Source organism: Octopus sinensis, linkage group LG28 (assembly GCF_006345805.1).
Source record: "Octopus sinensis linkage group LG28, ASM634580v1, whole genome shotgun sequence".
NCBI classification, from domain to species: domain Eukaryota; kingdom Metazoa; phylum Mollusca; class Cephalopoda; order Octopoda; family Octopodidae; genus Octopus; species Octopus sinensis.
The window spans coordinates 14,817,866-14,830,964 of record NC_043024.1 but is presented as its reverse complement, the minus strand read 5'-3'; the positions used below and the strand labels follow the sequence as shown (position 1 = coordinate 14,830,964).

The 13,099-nt window shown below is 39.2% G+C and overlaps 1 protein-coding gene across 1 annotated transcript in view; it reads right to left on the bottom strand.

The window, feature by feature from the left end:
- Positions 1–13,099, bottom strand: part of LOC118768320 (SCO-spondin-like) — a 447,598-nt gene that overhangs the window by 5,491 nt on the left and 429,008 nt on the right. Inside the window, exons 18-21 of the mRNA XM_036514554.1 lie at positions 10,066–10,215; positions 8,915–9,070; positions 6,955–7,160; positions 3,068–3,172 (exon numbers count right to left, since the gene is read on the bottom strand). Coding sequence (XP_036370447.1) covers positions 3,068–3,172; positions 6,955–7,160; positions 8,915–9,070; positions 10,066–10,215 — 617 coding nt within the window. The remainder of the gene's footprint in view (positions 1–3,067; positions 3,173–6,954; positions 7,161–8,914; positions 9,071–10,065; positions 10,216–13,099) is intronic.

The following is a 13,099-nucleotide window of genomic DNA, read 5'->3' as shown; positions in this document are numbered from 1 at the left end:
TCTGCTCAATACCACAGATTTGCTTGTCAGTTGTTTGACCATAACCAGTTGACCATGTCCCTTAGTGGCTAACAATATGAGCATCTCTGATCACGAGCAGAAGTAGTGGGGGAGCATCATAGCTGTGTGTTGAGAGGGATTCTTTGGGGTTTGAATAATTCACCTCTGGAAACATGGGTGGTTCTTTCAACATCCCTGAACAACCCTTATTCAGGGACCTTTTGAGCAGGATGGGCTACTCAACCTGAAGAAAATTCTAACTGGGCCCCACCCGCAAGGTCATGCGCTGTTTATCTTGATATGAGATCACCATGTCGCGCACATATGGTTGTGATGCATGTGCCTGGTGTACCCTTATCAGATGGGTAGTCATGATGGGTATATTGGGCTTCGTATATTTTACCCCAGTGTCACTTTGATGGCATGAACTGCTCTCTCACTCAATAATAATAATAATAGTAATAATAATAGTAATAATAGTAATAATAATAATAATAATAATAATAATAAAGGCGTCGGAGGGGCGATGTATATCCTGTGCGTACACAAGGATAAAGTAAAATTTAATTTAATAAATATATTCTCAGACAAATTGACATTTCAACAAAATTATATCGTGGCTGTGTGGTAAGTAGTTATAGGCATAGGAGTGTCTGTGTGGTAAGTAGCTTGCTTACCAACCACATGGTTCCGGGTTCAGTCCCACTGCGCGGCACGTTGGGCAAGTGTCTTCTACTATAGCCTCGGGCTGACCAAAGCCTTGTGAGTGGATTTGGTAGACGGAAACTGAAAGAAGCCCATCGTATATATATATGTGTGTGTGTGTGTGTCTGTGTTTGTTCCTCTAGCATTGTCTGACAACCGATGCTGGTGTGTTTACGTCCCCGTAACTTAGCAGTTCGGCTAAAGAAAACAATAGAATAAGCACTAGGCTTACAAAGAATAAGTCCTGGGGTTGATTTCCTCGACTAAAGGTGGTGCTCCAGCATGACCACAGTCAAATGACTGAAACAAGTAAAGGCGTAAAGAGTTATTTCCCCTGCTTATCGGGAAATTGTTATGCATACATAACAAAGAAAAAAAAAACGTTTTGATTCACCCAACGAAAATTTAATGAGTTCGAACCACTCACTCAGTGAGTATTTCTGCCAAATTTGGGGAAAATCTGTTCAGCTGTTTTCTAGTAATTTTGCAAACACACAGACAAAGTAATTTTGCAAACATACAGACAAAAACAAACAACTACAATACCCTGCTTTCGCTTACGCATGCACGGTAATAATAATAATAATAATGGAAGTGAAAAGAATCCATAGAGCTTCAAAAGGGTGGTACCTATTATGATCAGTGCACTTGGGACCTACTCAAAGAGAGCAATATTCTGGCATCAGAATCTGCAAATACCAAATTTTTTAAGAAGTATTCAGATGGCAGCAATTCTTGGAAGAGCCCGTGTTTTGAGGAAAGTGTTGCATTTCTAAGCTGTGGGATGAAGCTAAGACATGGCATGGTCATAGATAAATCGATTAAGATGATAATAATAACAATGGTTTCAAATTTTGGCTCAACGCCAGCAATTTTAAGGTCAGGTCAGTTATATTGACCCTAGAGCTCAGCTTATTCTTATTTTATTGACCCCCAAAAGGATGATAGGCAAAGTTGACCTTAGTGGAATTTGAACTAAAAATATAAGGAACCAGAAGAAAAGCTGATATTCATTTTGTCCAATGCACCAATAGTGCATAATAATATATTTTTTTTTATGCGCCCTTTTCAAGCCATCGGGTGGAGAGCTGAACTATCCTGGGGTACAGAAGATTCGCAATCTAGACTAAGGTCTGAAAGTTTACCACACCATAGTGGGTTACACCATGGTTCCTCTGCTTTGTGGCAGAAGTAGGAAGAAAGAGTGAGAGAAAGTTGTGGTGAAAGAGTACGGTGGGGCCCCCCTCCCCCCGCCAGAGCCTCGTGGAGCTTAGGTATTTTTTGCTCAATAAACACTCACAATGCCCGGTCTGGGAATCGAAACCGTGTTCTTACGAGTGCAAGTCTGCTGCCCTAACCACTGGGCCATTGCGCTTCCACACTGCTGTCGTTGTCATTGTCTGCTGCTGTCCACCACTTCCATTCTTTCTCTGTTTTAACAAACAGTCAGGGCAGAAACTCCTCAAGTGGCTTTTACTGCCACATGTGTAACAGCCAGGCCTTCTGTCAGTCTAATGCTGTTTCTTTCTGCACCTATGATGAGGTACATCTTCTGGATGGCTCAGTGGTCTTTGTGGGTGGATAGGATCATCAAAACCCACATATCCAGCCAAACCCCTGTATAACTACAGTGCTGTCTATCTACCTGTGCAGTTCTGACAAACCAAGGGTCAATGTCTCTGCCAATGTAACACTTGTGTTCCACTGCTCCTTATATATTATGGAAACAACCCATTACAAACTTTGTGATACACACTAAGTCTACCTCACTTTGTCTTTGGAGACCAGGCACACACTCTCATATACCTAACGCTGGTCACTGGAAATGGTATCACTTCAGACTACAATCTAGACTTTGTACAATTGTTCTTTTGTGGGTATATAGAGGCTCCCTCTATTTTTGCCAATTCTCTGATGTGTTTCTTGGGCAAAGATGCATTTCCCTTTGCTACATACCACTCTTATGTCGTTTTCTTTTCTGGGAGTCTGGTAAAAATTTCAATTCCTTAGATGGCGTAAAAAGATACGTTGATGAATTCTTTGCCATGAAACCACCACAATTCTGGGAAGAGGGTATTTTCAAGTCAAAGGAAAGATGGAGACGCAATGTGCAACAAAATGGTTCATATTTGGTTGATTAAAAATGTAATGGCTTCGCAACCAATGCTGGTGTGTTTATGTCCCTGTAACTTAGTGGTTCAGCAAAACACTCAGCAAAAGAGACCGATAGAATAACTACTAGGCTTACAAAGAATAAGTCCTGGGGTTGATTTGCTCGAAAATATGAATGGAAGGTGAAGCATTATTCAATTATTTGTCTTATTGCTGTATTACTTAACATTATGTTGTCAGATATACTTACTTCTCTACAAGTAGGAATTTGACATATTCTATTGCACATAATTTTCCCACCAGAACATTGGCACTGGAAACAACTGTCATTTGCTTTGGTCCACATTTCTCCTGGCTATTGAATAGAAAAAGAAAAGGATTAATTAATTTTCATAAACTTTAGCTAAGATAAAACATTTAATAAAAGTCATACACAGATACAAATCCTGCTTTTAACAGAATCTGTGGTAGAATGAAGTCATATCCAAACATGTTTGTGAACTTATTAATATCATAAAATGTTCAAAAATTTTTATATTAAACAGATAAGGTGTTTTGATCAACAATCTTCTCGAATGTATGAGACCCTTTACTGCTCCATTAATTCCTCCAAGAAATTTTCCTCACTGAATTATCAGGCTTGATTAAAATATTGGCTTGTCTGGAAAGTTTGTGCCGATTTATAGTAGCTTACCTTTTGACTTATTTTAGAACATGGTTGAGTCCATAAAATAGGATTTCACTACACCTCCATTTAGAGTGCAGTTTAAGCTATCTTTTCGTGGAAGAAGATTTATCTTCCTATTACCTGTGTTAATTTTGTAACCCTTTAAAATGGAAGATAAGAAAGTTCGTTTTTGGCACTTGATGCTTTGGGAACCAGACAAAAATTGCTCCATATTCACCAGGTATTGCTCCTTCGGATTTCTACTTATTCAAGTCTCTGCAGAATAGTCTTAATGGTAAAAATTTCAATTCCTTGGATGACGTAAAAAGATACATTGATGAATTCTTTGCCATGAAAGCACCACAATTCTGGGAAGAGGGCATTTTCAAGTTAAAGGAAAGATGGAGACACAATGTGCAACAAAATGGTTCATATTTGGTTGATTAAGAATGTAATGGCAAGTATTTATTGACCATTTTCTTTCCTTTCCTTTAAAAATCGGCACCAACTTTCTGGACAACCCAATATAAGAAATGAAGAAATCCTATTATTTACTTCTGAAAAATGTATAATGAATTGGTAAGCGTATAACATATGTGTTAACCCTTAAGCATTCAGATTACTTTACCAAATGCGATGTTCATTTATTCACATTCTTTGAAGTTAATCCTGAATTAGGTTTGAGATTCTGAAGTAATGATTGTTTATTTTTAGAATGACATTGTAGGGTAGGTGTGAGAGGTTGGATCTAGCTAGTTTGAAGATAAAACAGGTAAAATATTTGCGCCAGATATGACCAAATAGGCATAGGAGTGGCTGTGTGGTAAGTAGCTTGCTAACGAACCACATGGTTCCTGGTTCAGTCCCACTGCATATCACCTTGGGTAAGAGTCTTCTACTATAGCCTCGGGCAGACCATAGCCTTGTGAGTGGATTTGGTGGATGGAAACTGAATGAAGCCCGTTGTATATATATATATATATATATATATATATATGTATATGTGTGTCTCTGTTTGTCCACCCCCCCAACATCGCTTGACAACCAATGCTGGTGTGTTTACATCCCCGTAACTTAGTGGTTCAGCAAAAGAGACCGATAGAATAAGTACTGGGCTTACAAAGAATAAGTCCTGGGGTTGATTTGCTTGACTAAAGGTGGTGCTCCAGCATGGCCACAGTCAAATGACTGAAACAAATAAAGAGAGTAAAGAGAGTTTAAATGCTAAAGGGTTTCCAGGTCCATTAAATTGTGTGTAACTCTGCTAGAAGGTAATCGATTTTGTTTTTCCAATTTTAACCTTCTTAGGACAACCTGGTCAATTGATTGGCCCAAGTGGTACAAGCTGAAAGGACTTTGAGGCCAATGCATTGGCCTGATGAACAATGTGATGGTTAGTTCTGAAGTGTAAAGCCAATCAGAGATCATTTGAGAAAAAATTTTGATCTTTTTGGCTGCACATACCAAAACACCATGTTCTCAAAGAGTAAAATTGTTTTACTTAACCTTTTGTGACCACATATATCTATCTATAAGTGACCATCACTATTGACTTAATTATAAGAATGAGAGTTGTGAAGTTCATTCCACTTCACGTTCATTATCAGAGTATGTAAAGACACAACCACTGACCAGGATTCGAACTCTGATCTCTGGCCAGTGGTTGTGTCTTTACATACTCTGATAATGAACGTGGAAGTGGAATGAACTTCACAACTCTCATTCTTATAATTAAGTCAATAGTGATGGTCACTTATAGATAGATATATGTGGTCACAAAAGGTTAAGTAAAACAATTTTACTCTTTTGAGACACATGGTGTTTTGGTATGTGCAGCCAAAAAGATCAAAATTTTTTTCTCAAATGATCTCTGATTGGCTATTACACTTCAGAACTAACCATTCACATTTGTTCCATCAGGCCAATGCATTGGCCTCAAAGTCCTTTCAGCTTGTACCACTTGGGCCAATCAATTGACCAGGTTGTCCTAAGAAGGTTAAAATTGGAAAAACAAAATCGATTACCTTCTAGCAGAGTTACACACAATTTAATGGACCTGGAAACCAATATTTGATCTATTTATCTTTATCTACTACATAGAAATATTCTAGTTAATTAACTTGACTGGCATTATATGTGCCATAAGACCTCCTTCTACAGACCCCTAGATATAAAGAAGAGTTTTCTATGCATAATAATGTGAAGTTTAAGTAAAGTCAACTGAACCTGATTGACCACTAAGTTGTGTACTGAAATGGTATAGGGACTGAATGGTATAGGGACCAACTGCTATATTCTATCATTCTAATATTTCAAGAAATAAGTACCCATATCATTTATTTAATGCCAAATTGATACAGAGATTAAAAAAGAAGAGAAAGTGACTTTTGAAGCCCTAAACCAATTAACCCTTTTGTTACCAACCCGACTGAAACTGGCTCTGGCTCTGTAGTACAAATATCTTGTTTTCATAAGTTTTGAATTAAAATCTTTCACCAAACCTTAGTCACAATTTATGTTCCTAACACTAGCTTAATGATAACTAAGTTATTTTGCTAAATTCTTTGTTATATTTAAAATTAATTGAAAGAAACACAGAGCATCTCAACAGAAATATGGTAACAAAAGGATTAAAATATATAATAGAGAAACAATTCTTAACCCTTTTGATACCAACCCGGTTGAAACCAACTCTGGCACTGAGTACAAATGGCTTGTTTTCATAAGGTTTGAATTAAAATCTTCCACCAAACCTTAGTCACAATTTATGTTCCTAATACTAGCTGAATGATATCTAAGTTATTTTACTGAATTCTTTGTTATATATAAAATTAATTGAAAGAAACACAGAGCACCTCAACAAAAATATGGTAACAAAAGGGTTAGTATTAGGAACATAAATTGTGACTAAGGTTTGGTGAAAGATTTTAATTCAAACCTTATGAAACAATTCTTAACCCTTTTGATACCAACCCAGTCGAAACCAACTCTGGCTCTGTAATACAAATGTCTTATTTTCATAAGTTTTGAATTAAAATCTTCCACCAAAACTTAGTCACAATTTATGTTCCTAACACTAGCTTAATGATAACAAAGTTATTTTACTAAATTCTTTGATATATTTCAAATTAATTGAAAGAAACACAGAGCATCTCAAAATAAATACAGTAACGAAAGGGTTAAATGCTTGATGCCTGAATAAAGTCAGGGTTTTGAGTTCAATTCATGTTGGAGCAGTTGTTTAACCTCGGGTTAACTCGATCCATCATTTTATATATTCAGAGTGTAATTTAAGAGGCAGGATGTTGAACGACCAAGAAAAAGCTTCTTTGTTGGTTTGGGCTAAAAGTATAACAGCATCAAAGATAAGAAGAAAAGATAAAAGCAACATAGATGCAGCACTCTACAAGCAGTTCCATCAATCCAAATGAAAATTAAAAGACTAAAAGAAATGGTATTCAGTTACTTACTTTCTTCGTTATGCCATCCAAAGTGGTACATAATTTACAGGCCGATTCTTTAACACAAATTCCTTCTTTATTTCTGGAAAGTCCTTTTTTGCAGACACAACCTGGTTTATAGACTTCGCAGTTTGTTACGTTTAATGGTTCAAAACGAGATTCACAGGTTTTCTCACACAAAGACCACTTTGTATATTCAGTATCAGGAGGACAAACTGAAAAAACACAAAGAAGTTAATTCATATATATATATATATATATATCATCATCATCATCGTTTAACATCCGTTTTCCATGCTAGCATGGGTTGGACGGTTCGACCGGGGTTTGGGAAGCCAGGAGGCTGCACCAGGCTCCAGTCTAATCTGCAGTGTTTCTACAGCTGGATGCCCTTCCTAATGCCAACCACTCCGTGAGTGTAGTGGGTGCTTTTTATGTGCCACCAGCACAGGTATGACAACTACAATTTCCATTACATGCATACATACATATGTGGGTGTTTATGTGCATGTGCGTAAATGGATTTATATGTACATATAGGTGTGTATGCATGTATACATGCATATATATACATACACACATATACATAGACACACATGATGTATGGGTCTGCATATGTCTGTGCATATGGGAGTGTGTGTGTATGAGTGTGTAGGTGTGTGGGTGTATGTGTGTGTCAGTGTGTATAGACATATTTATATGTAAGTGTATGAACATATGTATGTAAATATGCATTGGTGTATGTATTTATGTATGTGGGTGTGTGCATGTATGTATGTATCTATGCACGTACAAATCTTTGTATGAGTGTATGTATATATGCTTGTATGTATGTACACATATGCATATGTATATATATATACGTATATATACATGTTGTGTATCTGTGTGGGCTTGTGTCTGTGTATGTGAGAGTGTGTGTAGGTCTGTAGGTGTGCTTGTGGGTGGGTGTGTCTGTGTCTCCTTGAGTGTATATATGTGTGTGTGGTCATACTCAGCAAACTGCTGGAGAAGAACAGGGGAGCTGTCAGCAGGGTGATGACACAGATGAAGCTGCAGACCTTCACTGATTCTGATGTTGGCTTCCTGACAGAGTACACCCAGGTGATGTCTAATATTGCCAGCTTTTCTTTTATTCTTTTACATGTTTCAGTCATTTGACTGTGGCCATGCTGGAGCACCGCCTTTAGTTGAGCAAATTGACCCTGGGACTTATATTTTGTAAGCCCAGTACTTATTCTATCGGTCTCTTTTTGCTGAACTGCTAAGTGACGGGGACGTAAACACACCAGCATCGGTTGTCAAGCAATGCTAGGGGGACAAACACAGACACACAAACACACACGCATACATATATATATATACATATATACGACAGGCTTCTTTCAGTTTCCGTCTACCAAATCTACTCACAAGGTATTGGTCGGCCCGGGGCTATAGCAGAAGACACTTGCCCAAGATGCCACGCAATGGGACTGAACCTGGAACCAAGCTACTTACCACACAGCCACTCCTACTCATGAAATTAATGTGCAAGTGGCTGAGTACTCCATAGCCACACATACCCACAGAGAGATTCAGTGTGATACAGAATATGACAAAGCTGGCCCTTTGAATTACAGATACAACTCATTTTCACCAGCTGAGTGGACTGGAGCAACATGAAATAAAGTGTCTTGCTCAAGGACACAAGGCACTGTCAGTAATTGAACTCATGATCTTATAATCATGAGCTGATTACCCTAACCACTAAGCCATGTATCTTCACACACACACACACACACACATGGGTAAATAGTCAATTAATTTCATATTTCTCATTTAATTAGATGCTTAATAACAGTAATCCCTGTGATATTTTTCGAGAGTTGTGCACTGTGGTCTCTCCTTTTTAGAGACACATGCACATGTAGACACACAGTTGTTATAAAACATGTAGCATTTCCAATTACACTGTTTTGAAACTTACCACATTCAGTTTCGATTTTACAATGTCTTTCATCCTGCAGGAACTTTTGACATTTCGCATTATATGGAATATTCTTGTTACGCCGAAATCTGAACTGTGTTCCATATCCACATTCTCCAGCACACAGTGACCACGTACCCCAATTTCCACAGAATACTAAAATAATGAAAGTAATCAAAGAAATTAATTAGTAACATTCATTTATTAAATTCATTCTTAGCTAAACTTTCTGTTTTGTACCATTCTCAAATTATTCAATAAGAGTATGCTTGTTCCTTCTCGAGCCATGCTTGGCTCATATGGCCGGTTTCCTTGGCGTATAGGTTCCCCACCTGGACGGGACACTGGTTCGTCGCAGGTGAGCTGCTAGATGCAGGAGGAAAGAGTGAGAGAAAGTTGAGGCAAAAGAGTCAGAACAAATTGCCATTACCTTCTGCTGGAGCCGCGTAGAGCTTAGGTGTTTTGCTCATAAACACACACATCGCCTGGTCTGAGATTCGAACCCGCGACCGTGAGTCTACTGCTCTAACCATTAGGCCATGTGCCTCTCTCTCTCTCTACACACACACATACACACACACACACACACACATACACACACATATATATATGTTGTTGTTTGTTCCTTCTCGAGCCACGCCTGGCTCATAGGGCCGGTTTCCCGGTTTCCTTGGCGTATAGGTTCCCCACCTGGACGGGAAGCCCGTCCGTCGCAGGTGAGCTGCAAGATGCAGGATGAAAGAGTGAGAGAAAGTTGTGGCGAAAGAGTCAGCAGAAGTTTGCCATTACCTTCTGCTGGAGCCGTGTGGGAGCTTAGTTGTTTCACTCATAAACACACACATCACCCAGTCTGAGATTCGAACCCGCGATCCCTCGACCACGAGTCTGCTGCTCTAACCACTAGGCCATGTACCTCCACTATACATATTGGTGTACATTGTTATGTTATTTAATTTTTAAGTAACAATATGGAAAAGCTAGTTTTCAAGCAAAGAAAGCAACCAGCTAACACACACTTTACAGATGAAATCTGTAAGCAGAATAGTATAAATATACAAGACTTTTCAAAAGTTTAACATGTAAAGCTTATTGTTTGCTATCCAAATAGGCCATGTGCCTCCACCAATAAGAGTAAAAAGCAATGTATTCACCATCACATGGTGGTGCTAAACATGATCTTGTCTCCAGTTCTTGACCTTTGCAATGGTGTGTGTTTGAGACTTTTCTTCTTCTCTGTTCAATTCCGTGAGAGCAGCTCTTGCTACAGTCACTCCATTGTGTCCATTCTGATAACGCACAACCTAAAAAGAAAATGACAAAAAACAACAGTAAATATTGTAAATAATTTGATTTAAAAAAACTTAATTAACAGATAGTCCAAATTTGTTATCTAATCAGTAGAGAGCTTCCACTATTTGGGTAGTTGTGTCTTTAAGCGATTTCTAAAATGAGAAACATAAGAAAAAAAACAAACAAGTTATAGCAATATTTATTTTTAAGACTCATACATAGAAACACTAATATTATACTCTTTTACTTGTTTCAGTCATTTGACTGTGGCCATGCAGGAGCACCACCTTTAGTCGAGCAAATTGACCCCAGGACTTATTCTTTGTAAGCCTAGTACTTATTATATTGGTCTCTTTTGCTGAACCATTAAGTTATGGGGACATAAACACACCAGCATCGGTTGTCAAATGATGTCGGGGGATAAGCACAGACATACAAACATATATACACACGTACATATATATATATATATAATATATATATATATATTATATATATATATATACGATGGGCTTCTTTCAGTTTCTGTCACCCAAATCCACTCACAAGGCTTTGATCGGCCCAAGGCTATAGTAGAAGACACTTGCCCAAGGTGCCACACAGTGGGACTGAACCCGGAACCATATGGTTGGTAAGCAAGCTACTTACCACACAGCCACTCCTGCGCCTATTATAAAAATATTCTAATATGTGCAGGTGTGGCTGTGTGGTAAGAAACTTACTTCCCAGCTTTGTGAATGGGTTTGGTGGATGGAAACTAAAAGAAGCTCATTTTATGTATATATATATCACATGATCACGTGATCACGTGACCAACCAGTCCATCAGATGTAGTTACACATCGCTGGTCACAATGCGTTCGCATTGTTTTAGCCTTCGAATGATGCCACCCCTTTGGCTAAGCGAGCAGGCCAACAGAAGAAAGGGTGGGAGAAAGAGTGGTGAAAGAGTACAGCAGGGATCCCCCACCCCCTGCCGGAGTCTTGTGGAGCTTTTAGGTGTTTTCGCTCAATAAACACTCACAACGCCCGGTCTGGGAATCGAAACCGCGATCCTACGCCCACGAGTCCGCTGCCCTAACCACTGGGCCATTGCGCCTCCACACACATATATATATATATATTATATATATATATATATATATATATATATATATACGATGGGCTTCTTTCAGTTTCTGTCACCCAAATCCACTCACAAGGCTTTGATCGGCCCAAGGCTATAGTAGAAGACACTTGCCCAAGGTGCCACACAGTGGGACTGAACCCGGAACCATATGGTTGGTAAGCAAGCTACTTACCACACAGCCACTCCTGCGCCTATTATAAAAATATTCTAATATGTGCAGGTGTGGCTGTGTGGTAAGAAACTTACTTCCCAGCTTTGTGAATGGGTTTGGTGGATGGAAACTAAAAGAAGCTCATTTTATGTATATATATATCACATGATCACGTGATCACGTGACCAACCAGTCCATCAGATGTAGTTACACATCGCTGGTCACAATGCGTTCGCATTGTTTTAGCCTTCGAATGATGCCACCCCTTTGGCTAAGCGAGCAGGCCAACAGAAGAAAGGGTGGGAGAAAGAGTGGTGAAAGAGTACAGCAGGGATCCCCCACCCCCTGCCGGAGTCTTGTGGAGCTTTTAGGTGTTTTCGCTCAATAAACACTCACAACGCCCGGTCTGGGAATCGAAACCGCGATCCTACGCCCACGAGTCCGCTGCCCTAACCACTGGGCCATTGCGCCTCCACACACATATATATATATATATATATATATATATATATGTGTGTGTGTGTGTGTGTGCATGTGTGTATGTATGTGCCTTTATGCCTGTATGATAACTACTGCTTGATAACTGGTGTTGGTGTGTTTATGTCCCTGGAATTTAGTGGTTTGTTTAAAGAGACTGATGCAATAAATACCAGGTTTAATAAATAAATAAATAAATAAAAGTAAAAGGGTTGATTCATTTCCTCAAAGATTCTTCAAGGAGGTGCCCCAGCATGGCCGCAGTCTAATGACTGAAACAAATAAAAGATATTAAAAGATATGCTTTAACATTATTTTTTTCTGACAGGTTTAGCCAACAATGGGCTTAGAAAAATGATAATTGTCATTACACTGTTGTCATAAACATCAACATTAGTATCATCATTTTAAAGTCATTTTCTTTCTACTATGAAAATATTACACATGCTTGCAAAGACCTCTGCTTGCAAAGACCGCTGCTTGCGAAGACCTCTGGTTGCAAAGACCACTGCTTGTGAAGACCTCTGCTTGCAAACACCGCTGCTTGCGAAGACCTCTGCTTGTGAAGACCTCTGCTTGCGAAGACCTCTGCTTGCGAAGACCGCTGGTTGCGAAGACCTCTGCTTGTGAAGATCTCTGCTTGTGAAGACCTCTTCTTGCGAAGACCTCTGCTTGCGAAGACTTCTGCTTGCGAAGACCTCTGCTTGCGAAGACCTCTGCTTGCGAAGACCTCTGCTTGCGAAGATCTCTGCTTGTGAAGACCTCTTCTTGCGAAGACCTCTGCTTGCGAAGACTTCTGCTTGCGAAGACCTCTGCTTGCGAAGACCTCTGCTTGCGAAGACCTCTGCTTGCGAAGACCTCTGCTTGCGAAGACCTCTGCTTGCGAAGACCTCTACTTGCGAAGACTTGAGGCAAGTGAAATCGAAATTGAATTCGATGACTTGGCATCCATGCTAGTGGAGCGCTAAGAGCACCATCCGAACATGATTGTTGCCTAGTGGGGGAGCACGATAGTCATGTGTTGAGAGGGGTTCTTTGGGGTTTAAATATATGTAACAAAAGCAAAGTTTGAAGGAAATATTAGCCATTTTTCATAGTTTCTAGAAGTAAGTAAATAGGAAATAACAGTTGCTGCCAAG